Below are 16916 nucleotides of genomic sequence, written 5' to 3'. Positions count from 1 at the left end.
ATGGAGACCTTTGTATTTCTATTTTCATTTTCTGCCCTCGGCATTCTGTATGCCATGAACAGCATTCCTGCATTTCAAGAGTAAGTCAAAACACGTATTGATTTATTGAAAAAAAAATAGAGTGCTGAACAGAGTCAAGAAATGTGGGATATTGAAGAAAAAATGTGGTGCTCTTCATTGATAGTGCAAGTAAACTAAGGTCATATCTCTAGCTTTTAATTGAGGCCCACAGTGTGGATTAGCAGTCTGAAAAGCATCCAAGGCATTTTTCATGTGCTTTTAATTGTTTATTATTACATTTGTGCCAACATTGTTATGGCTACGTTTCTACACTAATTGGTGGAAACTAGTCAATTTTGTCTGTAAAATTATAGCAACAATTGTATACAACCCCAACACCTAAAAACATTAAAATTACATTAATCCAACACAAATATAATCTTTAACAATTATAATACAATTAAAATAATATAAATGTTTATTTTTTAACAGGCAATTCCTCCTGTAAATCACATGAGATGAAAAGCAGTGTTTTTTTCCACCACTAGAGTACACTATAAGGTCAAGGTATTTCTTTCTGTGTTCAATGGTGACCATGTCGTAAATCCATGATTATGTTGAGCACTACTAATTCCACAAATTTCAGTACATTTCTAGTTGTGTAAACTCCTTAAAAGATTAAACTTGGCATTTCTTGGGGCAACAGAAAAGGAAATGTGAATAGAATGTGTGGAGATAATCTGATGTTGGAGATAATTAATTTTCTCAGATAACTCAGTTATTATATTATTTTGTTATTCAATGATTTTATGTTTTGCCTGTTTATTGGGATTCTGCTCTCATTATATTGTCTTAAGAGTTGTGTACTGCCTCATGAGCTGAATAGCCAGTGAAACATGCATTCCACTCCGACACCCTTGCACTTTTTACAGCCAGATATTACTCATTTTTGACAGACTTTTACACTCCTCCTGTGTGAATATCTCTGCTGGCTCTTTTTTGAGTGTGTGGACATTGACAATCAATACATACTGCCCAGAAGAGTTTGATCAATTGCTCATGACATACAATATGCCTTGTGCTCTTCCACTCTGTAAACAAACAGTATTGTGTGCATAAATCTTTCTGCACTTTTGAATTGGAGAGTTGGCAAGGAAGCTTCACAGCATTTGTTTTCCTTCTGTGAGCACACATTGTGAGTTTTTCTGAGGCTGTAATGTTGTTTATCCGGAGATACCTTCAGCACATTAATCTTTCCAGTGTGAGAAAACTGTACCTTTGACCAGTAAACATGGAGGGCAGCGCTGAACTAACATGGCCTTATAGTAGCTTGCTGCTTCCCACACTTATGATTGATTATACCTTTGTAAAGCTGGGCTTTAAAGCTACTGGAAGGCATACCACCACAGCAGTATGAGAGGTTATTTAAGTTGAACAAAGATAAGTTGTTGTACTGTATACTAACTGTACGACAATGTTCTGTTACTTTCTTTTAGAAAATAAAAATGCATACCCTCATACAAAGAAAGATAATTGAAGGCAGTTAAAATATTCTCCTCAACAAAACATAAGCATGTAATAACATGACAGAGAGACATCATTTTGAGACTTTTTAATCAGAAATACCAGCCATTTTGATTCAGAAATTAGTTTCTTTAAACACATTATATTTGTAAAACTGATACAAGGCTACTCCTTGTACCAAAATCTCAAATAAAAGGAGCCAAGAAAAGTAGATCCAATGTGATCCTGCCATAATAAGATGACAGATAGTTTGACTTTTTTAAAATCAGAAATACCAACAATTGTGATTAAGGATTGCTTAAACTTATTATATTTGTAAAACTTCAGATTACAATGAGGCGACACATGTACTAGAAACAATCTAAGATTACAGGCGTTAAGAAAGAAAGGAAAATAATGTGATGCTGCCATCTCATCAGAAATCTGCAGGGACACAAAGCACCACGCCAGCAGTGCCTTTGTTCCCTCTGGGTGCAGTGCATCCCTCACACATATTTCTCCTCACACTTCTGAATTATTTCTCCCTGTGCTGACTCTGGGTGTTGCGTGATTATCATTCTCCCTGACTTCCCATTCATCATAATTTACTAAATTAGCACTGCCGAGCACACTGGCACAACTTCCATGTTAGAAACTAATTAGTGAAGAGAATGAAGCAGAAAATCAGAAGCAGATTGGTATCTAAAAGTGCAGAGTGTCAGCAGTGAGCCTGTGGACAATCTGTACCCTTATGTTTCTTAGATAACAGTTGGATTCCTCTTCTTTCACAGGCCTTATGTGATCTTGGAGATTGGCGTTGCTGTGTTGGTGGTTGTGTTTCTATTCTACTTCTTCATCACGCGTGGCAACCCCCCTAAAGATGTCCTATTCTTTGGTAATTAACACAACTATGTGCATTTCACAACTCACATGCAATATATTTCCAAATCACTGAATTTTACAAAGATTATATTGTATGTAACATGACTTGTGTTCAATGTGATTTCACCTGATATGTCGAAAGCAGCTTAGGTTCAGAGCAAAGCTTAACCACACTTTTCTGAGTCATGACCGACCCAAACCCCCTTCAAGCTGAGAACATTCACACCTCTTGTACATACTTAACCTTTTAGCTTTTCTTTTGAGACTTGACCTTGAAGCAAAATCACAGCTTTTGGAAAATGGGTCATACACGAAGACTCCACACTTCTGCTCCTGCATAAAACCATTACTACTACACTATCAACTGACTGTAAATGCCATAAGGGTGTTTGGATTCAGTTTTAATCATATGACAGTTGGCCCCTTGTGCACAGTTTACACACTTTTAATTTAGCTTTTAACAAGTGATTTGTGTCACATTGTTCCTCGTTAAGTTATTGTTCAAATATGTTCTCCATTTCCAGTCATTATTTCCCTGCAAATTCTCCCCTGCAGCTGATACCAGGGGCTAGGCTTGTGGGTAAGAAATGTGATATATCGGTAGTTGGTGCCCAGGGCCAGGCTAGTGTTAGGCTGGAGAAACCACAACAATGAGGACAAAGCTGCGGGAGGCTCCTCTCAATGATAGAGAGCCATAATCCCCCTGCTATCTCACCTGTTAGATGTCAGAGATAAACCTTGTTGTCCTGAGGATTACAGAGGCCCTGGTACACAGTCGAGACAAAACGCATGTGTCTGTGTGCAAAGAGTGTGTGAAGGGCAGATAGGAAGGATATGATACAGCGATTTTAAGCTGTGGTATCTGCAGCGATATGCTCGTGTCACAACACATTGTGATTCCCTTTATAATGACATTCTGACAAAAATTCCAGGCAGAAAATCATTGCAATGGCTTTTACAGCTGTTTTCTATGAACTGTATATATCCAACTGCAAATCACTGATGCAGGCGTGCGATTTTCCACAAATGATGTGCACGTTTTTAGATGCTCTGTTTCAGTTCAGCTAAAGGGATTGCTAATTCTGATAAATACTTCACAGTGTCCGTTCAGTTCTTGATGAAGTCAGTGTATGCATATCGGTTGTGCCATGCCCATAACAGTCATACCTCCCAACTGTTGTGTACAATTTTTTCCACGGATGAAGGGTCATTTGCCTCATATTGTTTACCCCACATGCTCTGCCATTGTGAATGTGAATTTTGTAGTTGATTATATCCAGGAAACATTTTCCCAGTCATTAACAATCCAATGAGCATGATTTACCAATGTCCATCTCCTTAATTATAATGTGAAGTTACATTTCATGCTGCACTGCATCCTGATGACTGAGGACTTTTTATGGTCCGAAGCATCCAGACGTCTTCTACGATCATCTGCTGAAAGTCTTCAACATGCTGTAGCCAGTGTTTTGGTGAGCCGACGTGTGTTGTAGTCCATTGATTGTTAACCAGTGAGACTGCTGCACTTTAAAAAGTCAGCCAACATCCTTAAGGTGCACGATCCTGCCCTCTTGGCACTCAAAATAACCCCCTTGTTACTTCATGTGTAAAGCCCATTTTTAGTAATCCAGTTTTTTTAAAAGAACGTTTTTTTTACACTTGGTATTAGTGATTCATATACAAAAAATATGGAAGCTGTTTCAGTTGCTTTTCTAGCTCCCAAATCTCCTGAAGAAACCTCACAGGGAATAGTAGTGTTTAGTAAGCAGTAAATGAAAGCTATTGTACTACTGGGGCCAGAGTTTCTTAGCATTTGTAAGACTCACATGCCACTCAGGTGTTTGTTCAGCTCTGCACTTTAAATTCTGTCTTGTTGACATGGTCTTTCAGCTCTAACCTTAGGTTAGCAGGGACTCAATATAAATATGCCTCCAGCATACCTTACTGCTCAAGACTTAATTTTCTCCTCCCGCTTTCCCATAAATTACTGACAAGCCAGTTGACGTCAAATGCCTTGAACTTAAAAATGTGGAATTAAAAAAGCTGGAAAAGAGTTAAGAGTTTTATAAAGGTTTAGGAGACATGCGGTTTCTAAGCATTCTTACAACATTGTATGTATTTTCCGATTAGTTGGACAAAAGAGATTGAGTCATTTCATGAAACTTTCAAAATCATGGTGGCTTTTGAATGACGTGTGTTCAAAGCTGCTTAACATGTCATGGTGTCCTGCAAGTTTTGGGGGGGTCTGAAGCTAATACTGTTTAGTTGCATTTACACGGACCAACACACACTGAAACAATATGAATTTTAAAATTATGCATTTTTCACATGTATCTATCAGATAGATGTTTTTATTTACCTGTATTGTTTATTGCCTTTGCAGTTTTTGCTGTATTTTCCTTTACTTGTGTCATTGACCTGGTGAGTGCCTTGGAATATGACGGAATTATCTCCGGCTTTATGGCATTCTACCAAAAGACAGTAGGTTTCTTATTCTCACCTCTAAAATGCTTTTGTTAATAATACAAAATACCCTGATTTAAAACGGCAGCCATATTTGAACCCACTGTTGGTCATGAACACTCTCCATGTACTGTCTGTGTTTCAGGGAGAGCCTTACCTGGGGACGCCCTATGCCATCATGATGTGTTATTGGGATGGAATAGTGCACTTTATCATGTATCTGGTGATGATCAGCAGGATAACAGACAGGTGGGTGATGATCAAGTCACATCAGGTCACATCAAGCTCATTCATCTTGCTGTCCATCACAACATGACTATACAGAAATCAACAGTACCCTATCTAACTGATGAAACAACAACTTAAGAGCTTGCGAAAGCACAGCTGTAACAGAATATTTTAGCACTAAGCCCATAGACTTGACTTGTTGTTTCATATATTAGACTTTCTTCAAGAAATAGAGACAGAGAGAGATTCACAAGTTGCCTTAATCATATCAAATTCACCAAATGGCCTGAATAAAACATTATTTTCAGGAAACAGGGTCATCTAGAGTTAGTTAGTCATACATTTGAATAAGTGGGTTCAAGAGTTCAGGGTGAGTGCTGTCTTGGTTTAGGTACTATCATATAATAAAAAAATGTTTTAAAAGGTTGCCAGCTTTTAACCACTAGGATAAATTGCACTGCGCTATGTATTACACAGAAAATGTATGATAGATGTGTAAGAAGTTAACCATTAGAGGCATGAATCGACTGACTGGCATGTATTCCCATCCAGGAAAGGCTACCGATCCCTGGGTTTGATCTGGGCTGGCTCTCTGTGTGCCAACATGAGTGTGTTCATTGCCGGTATAGTGGCAGGTGAGTCACATCTCTTATTCCCCCTCACTTGTACCGTGATGAAAAGCGTTGATCAAGTGAACATCTGCCCTGTCGTGTACCATCAGTGTCACAGTTCAGCCTGCCAACAGACATGCTCCATGCCTCATCTGCAAGCCACAGAACAAAGCAGGAAGCAGGCGTTAAGCAGCTGTTGTTGACTTTTCAAACTTCATACATGAGTGTTGCAAGATCAGACTTGTCTAAAGTCTGCTGTGTTATCATAGCCATACTGTACTGTATGCCTTAAGCTGTACAGGTTTCATTTGGATGCTTTAATACAGATGTACACTGAGATGTATATGGGTCAGTAAACAATGATAAAAGTCTCTTGCTTTTTCTTTGTGGCAGGTAAATATGGGTCAGAGATCCGTCCAGCTTTCTGGATCAACTTTCTTTTCCTCCTGATGCCTGTGTGGGGAGCCATTACACTATTCACACGGCCCAAGGACAGACCACTAATTGGTGGATACAATGTAAGTCTGATGCATGAACAACCTAACAATGTTAGCAAGTGAAACTACAATGTTCCCAAATGAAATTTAATAAGTTAGCCAGCAGTGGAAGAAGCATTACAAAATTGTACTTAAAAAATTGCATTTTGAAAACCACAATGGGAAAATACTCCAAATGTATGAAAAAGATCATGCAAACCTTACTTAAGTAAAAGAAGCCTATGTAACTATTACCAGCAAAATGAACTTAAAGTAGCAAAGATCAAAGTAAATAATTTGTATCAAAATTGTCCCTCAGTCAGGTGGAGACTCAGTCAGAGTTTTACTTGTATATATATCATGTGTTGGCTTAATATTACTGCTGCATTAACGTGTACTGCTGCCCAAATGAAAGATAAAATAAGTTAGCAACCTTCTAGTGAATTCAGTGAATCAGCCAGAGTTAGATATTTCCTAAAAGAGAACACGAGAACATAGCTAAAAAGTGTTGAATGTTGGACTTTTCATCAGATAGACACAAACACAACAACAAATGAAGACTTATGTTATTCTATAGCTGCTGGATCTGTAAAAACCCAACAGTGTGCCACACCAACTCAAATATTGATGGCATGCCAACACTACATATGAATTTGAGTTCCCTCAAGTGGCCCAAAAAATGAATAGATTAGTTGCAGGGTTTAAAAACCTGTAGAGACACACATTCCACTCTGTAGAAACAGAGGTGTCATTGAAGTGAGATTGAGGGTGTGCTCTGAAGCAACAACCTCCATCTCCATGCTCCACATTGTGTTGTCTTCTCCCCACAGGCCCAGCAGGCTCAGAGCATGAAGCTGATCTGGCGTCCTACAGATCTGATCCTGGTGGTGCTTCTGATCGCTGCCATGGCCTTCACTGCCATCAGAGGCCTGGTGAGTGTACATCACATCCATGTGTACAGACTACGAGGCTGTGATGGAAGTTTTGAAAGTCATGCAGCGTGTAATCTTGTTCATGCGGATAGGTTTAGGTAGTCGCAAGGATTCAAAATTGTGTGTATTATTGTGTTCTATTAGACGGCTTTGTAGAATACTCCATTCTGTCAATCACGGCATCCTCCTACCTACAGTTGATAATACTCTCATGTCTCTTGAGAGAGTACGTTAAGCTAGCTCCTGCAGCTCTTAAGCTAAACTCAGTGCAAAGACTAGAAACAGCAAGAGGGGCTCTGTTGAGACGTACAAATATGCCTTCCAGCACCTCTAAAGCTCACAAATGAATATGTCATTTGTGGTTTTGCAAACTGTAAACAAATACATATTGTATTTAATTAGTGAGTTTAGAGTTGGAGCAAAGCGGATCGTGATGTCTTTGGATACTTCAAGAGGTGTTTCCCCATGTTTCCTAGCTGTAGCTTCACATTTAGTGGACAGATATGTTTTGTTCACACAACTATCAGGAAGCATAGTTCCCAAAATGTCAAACTATTAATTTAACCATGTGCAGTGTGCCATTCTTTTAACCAATACTGATACTGAAAATACTAGTGTCTATGGGGACCATTCTTTTTTATATAATATCAGGCCGAAGGAAACTTGCAGTTTGTGGATTTGTCTGATTAAATTGCATTACTTTGTGTGGTTTTGCTGTTATTTTGTCCACCCTTTGTAGGTGGCTCTGGACTCTCCGCTTGAAGCCTGTTCGATTTACGTGAAGCACTATGAACCCTACCTGAAGGATCCAGTGGGCTACCCCAGAGTGATGGTGAGTGCTTTTCTTTCTCTCTCCACACTATCTGCAGCAGCACCTGAACGCCCCTCTCCAGCCTGTTTTAAATAACCAGCCACATAATGGACCTCTGCCTGCTGGATATCACTCTGAGTGCGCTGGATGCTTGCCCTTATCTCCTCCACTCTTTCAGCTTGTAGCTGATTACAGAGGCATTTTTCATCATTACAGCAACAATGAGCAAGGGCCAGTGCATCGTTGTCCCTCGATTAATTTGAGTAAGATGGTTATCAGATTATTAGTTACTGGCTCTGGGTAAGCTTTCCTTTTATTTCTGTTCTTCTGACCCTCCTCGACTGTGGGTTTTGTTGTGTTTTGTTTGGCGTACACAACTCTGTCAATAGGTTATCCAAAGACCTTGTTGGGGCTGCAGTCCAGTCACAATTGAAAGTCATTGATCAGACAAACGAACCGCATGCTGAGAACTTGATAAGCTAATCCTGCTCCCAAAGCCCCCCATCAGCATCTCACTGGGTGGGAGGAGAGCGTGTGTGCAGCATGTGAAAGTATGTCTCGAGTAGCAGCCTTTGAAAAACGGTGTGTGTGTGCGTGCGTGTGTATGCGTGTGTGTGTGTGTTTGTTTGTGTGTCTAGCATTCGCTCATTGGTGCTTCTGTGTACGTGTGAAGGAATCAGAAGTTCGGTTTGTGCAGGGTTGCAATGTTTCTGCATTGACCAACCTCTAAATTCATTGATGATGATGAACGATATGTGGCAGATTACCGTGGCAGCACCAAAAAGACATTTAAACAAAAGACTGAAGGGCATATATGATTGGCTTTCAGGCCTTGGGCTCAACTCATTAGAATTCATCAAGACCAAGAATGAAAAGAAAGCGTTCAGTGGTATAATTTGAGGGTTAAAGTGGGAAACTGGCTTTCATGCGCCAAATATTTTAAGTTGAAGGTCAAGGCGGTCTCTGTTTTGACCGTTGTGTGGGAGTAGTAATTTGTGCTGAGGGTGCAAATTTGTGTTTGAGAGAAGTGGTGAGATACTCCAGCACTGCACTTATGATACGATATTACTTTATTTGTCAGATCAAGTCTGAAATTTGACTTGCGTCACACCAGCTCCATGTCCAACATCAACAGACAAATATCCAGACACAATACATGAAACACAAACAACAAACATCTAACATAACAGCACAATCAGTGAGAGAAAACATGCTCAAAGTGCCTTCAGCGTGCATTTGATCTGGGATTTAGCTCTGTATTTACTGTGAGGATTGACTGATGCACAAAGGAGTGCTTCAGTCTGACTTTATTGAATCGTGGGACCCTGTATCTCCGATTAGATGGTAGCAGTTCATATTCACTGTTCAGAACATGGTTTGGGTCAGAGATGATGTTGTTGGACAGCCTCACTAGGTTGTTATGATAGGCTGAGTCATAGAGTCTCTGACAGGGTTGACCAACAATCTGAGCAGATTATTAACAGGTGGAGCAGTTTTGATTTTAAAGCTGCTGACAAACATTTGTACCAGGTAGTATTGCAGTACTGCAGAATGGACATGATCACAGATGTAAAGAACAACAGAAGAATTTCTCTGCTCGCTCCAAAAGACCTAAGACGGCGGAGAAAATATATTTTTAGTTTTGTCCTTTTGCACAGATATACAATGTGATCCTTCCATGACAGCAGATGCTCAGTCATTACACCCAAGTATTTGTATGAAACTCCCTGCTTGATTTCATCTGTATGGATGACAATGGGGACTTTATGGGAGTCACAATCAACGACAATCAACAGTGTAGAGAGTAAAGAGCACAGCTGAACTCACACAGCCCTGGGGGGCCCCTACATTGGTTGTGATGGCAGATGACAGGGTTTTGTTAACCTTCACAAGTTGCTCTCTACTAGTGAGGAAAGCAGCATACCAGTAAATCAGGTATGGATTTACTTCCATTTTGGCCATTTTTTACACCAAGATGTCTGCTTGTATTGTGTTGAATGCTGATGTGAAGTCTAGGAAGAGGGCTCTTGCATAGGTGTTACGTTTATCTAAATGTTTAGTGATGATGTGAACCACAGCATCTTCCGTACTGCACCCTTGTTTATAGGCAAATTGGTATGGATCAAGTTTGTCTTGTGTTGTACTGATAATAAATCAGAGCAGAATTTAAACACTTAAGAACAAGTTTGAGAAAACTGAGACTTTATTTGAGTACATTTCACATTTCAGTTATCTTATGACTGCGCTTAATGATCGTTTGATGACGTTTTACTCAACATGAGATCAGATAAAAGAGATAAAATGAACTTTTAGATCTACATAATTGGACCCCTGAACCTCTGAACCATATACATCATAAAAATAGATTAAAACATCTTATAAACTTTAATGATTTAACGCTTTACAGGGTTTTCAAAGTCTGAGATTGTAAGCCTCCCCTCAGACAAAGCTTGGAAAAATGCACCCTTAGTTCACTTACTTAAATTCAATTCCTAGATGCATTAGATGGTTGTATCATTTATTATCCCATAGTCATCGAGCCACGACACCGTAATATTGCTGTTAGTGACATTAATATGACAACACTAAATACATAAAAAAGATAATTACTGGTGGTGCATTTATCAGTGTATGTACATCACTGTACGAAAAACTCAACAATTCCCCCCAAATCCTGGATCTCAACTTCCTTTATTACTTTATCACACATTTAAGCTCCTCGATCTGATCCTCTCGTCTTAACAAATGTAATATTTCTCACTTCCATTCATCGAGCCACACCTGAAATAGTTATAGCAGCCCCCCTGGGGAGGTTCGTCTCACACTTTGAAAACCTCTGCTGTAGAGGCTACAGAGCTAAGAACACATATTTTAAAATTGTACAGAGATTTTTTTTAGTGATAGTACTTTTATTGAATACAGAAAGGTTCCAGTATTCTTCCACACTGGTGGGGCTACTTATACGCAGTGAATTATTCTGTGGGTTTGTATTTGCACATTCAAAGCAGCCCTCTTCTGTATTCAGTGAGAGTAGTGCAGTGCAGGCCAGAGGAGAATGAGGATGTTCTGTATTAATTGTCTGCTGGATTGTTGGTCAGGACCCAACAACAACACAGACTGACAGTGATGGAGAGGAAAGTACTTCTGCACAGTAAAACACTTTTCACTGGATACAGAATTAGCTTGATTATAGACTATAATATACTCACCTACTGTATTTAATTTGAGTATGTTGTGATATAATGATCAGGGTGATTAAAATGGTGAGGGAAGACACTGGTAAATGTTCATGTTTGCAATAAATGATCGACCGATCTGGTTTTCACAAGTAATATATTTTGTGTTTTCAGATGCTACACTTGTTCTTCTATGGACTACCTCTGTTGGGTGCCTTTGTTTACGGTCTCCTCAAGCCTGGGTGCACATGGATGTCAGACTGGACTTTGTTTTTAGCAGGGGCCATGATCCAGGTAACACCATGAAGACAAACGGTCAATAAATATAACTGGCTCTGAATACTTTATTTAGGATACAGGTGCTGCATATTGAAGCAGGTTGCGCTGACAGTTTTTTTTGCATTGCATCAAGTCATTAGGGTAATTGCAGCCTCTAATTAATTAAAGTTAAAGTAAAGTTTACTTTCATCAATAAGAGTTCTGACACGTGTCACTTCAATTAAACTCTTTGTAGTGAGCTCATATCCTGCTAATATGACCTGGTCCACATTTTTCCTTTGAAGCATCTTTTTTCTGTAATTAACAAGCTGCTCGTGCTTCCTCTAAAAACCTGACAGGAAGATTGGAGCCATGAACCAACAGGAAGAACTTGATTAAAGCCTTGTTTTAATGTTTATAAAAGGTGGCAAAGTTTTCAGTTTTTAATTAATAGCCAGCTTCTTAAGTCATCCCTTGTGAAGTTGCCTATGTGTTGGCCTGTATAGTTTAACAGCAGACTAATGATAAGGGAATTTAAGTAAATATTTCCCCCCATTTCTCTCCAGGAACTGTGGAAGAAACTGTGTGAATATAAACCAACTAGTGGAGTAATCATTGCAGATAGATAATATTCAGTATAAGTGGATGACAATGCAGTCTAACCTCTGCCTTGTTTGTGTCTCCTTCCAGTGCCAGTGGGCTCACATCGGGGGGTCTCTCCACCCTCGTACTACGGCTCAATTTCGTATCCCAAATGGGGTTTTCTGGTCCGTGCTGGTAGCTAACCTGCTTTATGCAGTCACTCCCATCCTGGTGGCCATGAGGGTTTGCAATAACCCCTACTTCTTCCTGAAGATCGCTCCGTTTCCTGGGCAGACCGGTTTGCCAAACAGTGAAGAGAAAGATACCAAGATCAAAGACAAATAGTTATTCTTAATCTTATCTGACCTTTGGAGGTAAATACCTGTGTGATTATTCATGAAGAGTTGTTTTATTTCAAATGCCAAAATACAAGATTATTTTGCTCAAAATATTTGGGTTTTGTTTTTAATTGAATTGCTTGATTATAACACTTTGATTCCTTATGTAATACATACTGTGAAACAGCTTATTGGTCAGTAAAGACGGTTTGTATGTAGCGTCCTAAACTAGACAATGATCACGGTAAACATTATAAATACAAATGCTGTAAATCAGCGTGATAGCATTTTCATTGTTAGCATTTTAGCACCGCAGTAAGAAAAGCCTCACAGAGCCGGTATGGAAAGACTTAGTTTTGTTTATTTTACTTCCAGCAAATAAGTGAGAACAAGGAGAGGGAACAGCATTAAATCACGTCTGTTATTAAACTCTCACAACCTTGTGCCTCAAGGACTCAGCGCAGCAAATAGCTTGTTGATGGGTGAAAACACCATGCTGTTGAGGTTTTACACCTTGTATGTTGGATGGGTCCTTCAGAAAGTGGGCAGATTGCCCCATAACAGAAACATCAAGGCCATTGAAAGAATATATATATATACAGCAGTGTATGATGAACACAAATCTAAAAATGTGCACACATAGTACAAGACTAATAGTAATATAAAAGCCAATGGCAGGAATTGTATTTCCAAGGTTAGTGCTCAATGTTCTGTATAATAGTATATAATAATGCGGGTGTAAATCAGGGGTTTCAGTTTTTACACTCTTTGCAAGTAAAGCTTTTCTAATACATATTTAAAACATCTAACCCGACATTGGAACCATTTCCGTTTACGATTTATAATTTAGACCTTTTCTCAGAGACACTGTTCACAAACGCTAAGTTTCCTTTTTACACTTGTTCCTACACCTCAGCTCTATTCAGTTCCACAATAACACAAACGAAATGCACATTATTGAGTTTGTACTTTGATGGGCAGTGGATGGGTATACTGTATGATATACAGCCATGAAGGTAACAGAATACACCACAAAGCCTGAACGACATGAACTTGAGGTGAGCTGAAAAATAATACTGCAAATCATCCTTTGTGTGTTCAACCCAAAAGGAAAGCATGTTTCCTTTGCTGAAGTTTGTAAGCATTCAAAATGAGTAATTGGATGTGATTCTTTCTGTTTGGTGCATTGAAATACTTCAACACAAAAGGAAATAACAAGGTCTTTATATTTCAGTGTGTGTAGCTGTAGGAAACCAAAACAGAAGAAGATTTAGCAATAGCAAAAAGTTATATGAAGTCTGGGAAAAAGTACATTACAGATAAACATGTAACAATTCATTTAAAAGCTAAACTAGAATAGGTTAATGACTAATTGATCGTTTTCAATGTTTCAATTTATTATAGCATCCTGACTTGGACAGCACTCTGACATGTTTCATCTTCACCATGCATTATTATACTCTTAGTTACTGACTAGTTGTTGGCCCTTCACTCTAAGTTTGGAAGGTTTGCCATGTTGTTTGGGGCAGAAATTATGAAAACGTGTGTATTGCTTATGTTTTGGATATATTGCAGAATGTCAGCCCACACACGTATGAAATAGAAATGATGGGGGTTTGAGTCTGTAGGAGGGGGAATTGATAAATACACAATATGCTTGTTATTTCTTATCTGGAGCCGCTACAGATCATTACTCACAGCTGAGTGGCAAGGATGTGCCAACATGTGCCGCAGAAGGTAAGGTAAACTTCAACAGCGGCTCTTGTCACTCTCTCTGTTGAACACATTGCCGCTGTCTGCTGCCAGCCTATCTCGCTTTAAAAATACAGATTTATTTTCCCTAAGTGGGAAAATAAGATGTGCCTCCGCCATTCTTCATTCTGTCTGATGGTGTGTGCCTAAATTGTTTTAAATTCCTTTATCCTGTTTGTTTCTTTTCTGCTGAGTGAGGCTGCTTTGTGCTCGCTCTGTGTGGGTGGCCCAGTAAAGGAGGCTGCTGTGGCTCTCATCATTGACTTTCACAAATACATCAAATGATTGAGGTTTTTGTTTGCTTAATAAGGCGAGACACCCCAGGTGAATAGGGTAATTTTTTTTACTTAAAGGTATCAGCTAGAAATTTCTCCAGTTAATTACTTACAATAAGGCAATTGTCTTTTGTATTACAAGTTTTCTGAAATAGCATGTTTAAATATGTAAATTATCCATTATCTCATTAAATATGCACATATTTTAACACATTTCAGGAATCGAAATCTGAACTTTGGATATAGCCAGATTCAAAATTCTTGTTTCATTTTGTAGTCATATTAGTATCTAAGGCTTTTACAGAAGGGATTTTGGATATCTCTTTTTATCACTCCATAAATCAGAAAATACTGTCAACAGCCCTAAAATATCCATTTTCGCCATGTTTTTAGGTATACAATGTTGTATAATTCAGGCTATGAATTATATATGAACAAACCCTTCTGTAAAAGCCTTCATAATCTTGATAGGAATATAACTGGAAGGTTTGGTGTATGTACGTGCTACTGAAGTTGAAATTTCGAACTCAGAGTAGGAGAAAAAACTCATTTTGAGAAAACGACCTTTAAAGATTGCAGTGAGGCGCTAGCTAAACCCTCCTGTTCTTTGGATGACAGCTTGCGCATCGACGCACTCCGTGAAGGTATTTCATGTTCAGGGTCATTTTTTTTTATATAACCTTGCTTCGTGCAAGTGACAATTGTTGTCGTCTTCTCTGTGAAAACATTTTTCGCCGTTCTTTTGGCATTTTGAGATTTCAATTTCTAGGTGAAAGCTAACCAGGAAGTGTTTTAGCACACCACGTGACGCATCTGAACGAATCACGTTGTCAGAAATTGACACCAGCCAATGAGATTTCGTTTCTTGGTTTAAGACCCCTTTGTGCTTTCACGACTGGTTGCTGATACAAAGGAAATGACCATATTTGGATCCGATGAGATTGTGCAGGAGAGACGGAGCTTTCCAGCGATACCTCTGTTGACATGGTGCACACAGCGGTCGCGGTACTTTATGTTACGTTAGAATGCTAACTTTTGGTGAATTTAGGAGAAATCTACAGACGCAAATAGACAAACTATAGTAAAATAAACACTTAAATGTGTATTTTGTACGTTTTCCTTCTAAAAGCCTGAAAGAAAACATGTTATGGAATCAAAATAGCACAAAATCTCAAAATTGACCAGTACTTAAAAAACGATGTTTTTGCCTGCCGTGTCTCGCCTTTAAACAAACACATTGAAACGACCAGCAGGCTTTTTGTACTAAGTTTTAGAAGCCATGTATAAATCAAACAGTTTAACTCAACATTTACTGGATAAATCCTCTTAAAGCAATACTCTTGAACGTTTCAATGTCTGTTTAAGTCACCATCAATTGCTGAATGAGAAAACACAATGGCGATTGAGACTATGGCCTACTAATGAAAGGCTTTATTTTTGCAAAACACTGGAACCAAAAACCCACCTGCTAAAACGGCTTATGGTGGTGCCGAAAAGCACACAGAGATCCTCGAACTTCAACCTTTGACTAACGATGTCATATCATCATGTGAATCTTACAGGTTCCTGGTACTAAAATGAACAGTGGTTCAAAAAACAAGATCGTAACAATGTGGAATGAATGAGGAAAGGAGAAATAAGTTGCAAGCGTTTTAATAGGCAAAAGGACTGGGTCTCTAAAGGTTATTTGAAACCAAAGGAGAATTTGCGAAAACTGTAGGTAATTGGTGAGTGGTAATGAGTAATAAGTAACAGGGTATTTTTTTAATGTAGTCAAATGATTCACCCAAAGATTTTTCACCATAAGTTAAGAGGACATATGCGGTGTAGGGGAATTATACTATAAGTACCAGGATGTATTGTGAAGTGTTAACACGTTTTATTTTTCAATGGTTAAATAAAAGAAAGACAGCAGAGACAATTGTGAATACTGTGAGGACTCTTCCCAGTGTGAAACCTGACAATGACTGACAAAATAAAACAGCAGATTTTCAACAGACAATGTGATGTGGGCCGCCAAGCCTTTTCAATTACATGCTAATGCTAATGCTTTGGATACATTTTAGTCATTTAAATGAACACACAGTGTTTTCTTGACAGGGATAAAGGAGGTTATTTACACGGTTAGATAACGCTTTATAAAACAGCATTGTAACCATTGTCTCCATCCCTAGCCCATCAATAACAGCGGCCCACTCATAAGTAATTATCCAGCGCACTTCGCTGAGCAATAGGCCAACAGACAGGGAGAGGCAAACTCATCTAATTCACTCTCCCTCAGCAGCTTTTTCATGCTGAAGTGTGCCATTGCCCCTGCTTGCACATGCTAGCAATGCATTCTCCGTGTGTGACAGAGGCTTTAAATCAAATGTGGCCGCTCCGAACAGCTCTTTAATCCCATGATGGGAGTCACAAGGGGATCTCTGCTGCAGATGCCTGCTCGGCTGTGCAGTCGGGCTCCTGAGAGCTGTGGCTCTGAAAAATACAACTAAACAATTCACGCTGCAGTGAAGGGAGAGGTAGCACTTTATCATGAAATGTCTTTTGAATGAATGGTTTTATCAACCATTGCATTACATTGTTTCATTTAAAGTATTAAGGCACCTATCATTAAGTCCTGTAGGTCCGG

General features: G+C 39.0%; 1 protein-coding gene across 1 annotated transcript; it reads left to right on the top strand.

Annotated features, from left to right (window-relative positions):
• On the top strand, positions 1-12267 carry tm6sf2 (transmembrane 6 superfamily member 2). Its single transcript, XM_034230061.1, has 10 exons — positions 1-80; positions 2295-2398; positions 4769-4866; positions 4994-5097; positions 5629-5711; positions 6081-6205; positions 6994-7095; positions 7835-7927; positions 11257-11376; positions 12031-12267. The coding sequence occupies exons 1-10, from the start codon at positions 1-3 to the stop codon at positions 12265-12267; spliced, it is 1146 nt and encodes a 381-aa protein (XP_034085952.1).
• Positions 12268-16916: the final 4649 nt, after the last annotated feature.

Source organism: Gymnodraco acuticeps, unplaced genomic scaffold (assembly GCF_902827175.1).
Source record: "Gymnodraco acuticeps unplaced genomic scaffold, fGymAcu1.1, whole genome shotgun sequence".
NCBI lineage: Eukaryota > Metazoa > Chordata > Actinopteri > Perciformes > Bathydraconidae > Gymnodraco > Gymnodraco acuticeps.
The sequence above is the reverse complement of the archived record's forward strand: the minus strand, read 5'-3'. Positions and strand labels throughout refer to the sequence as shown.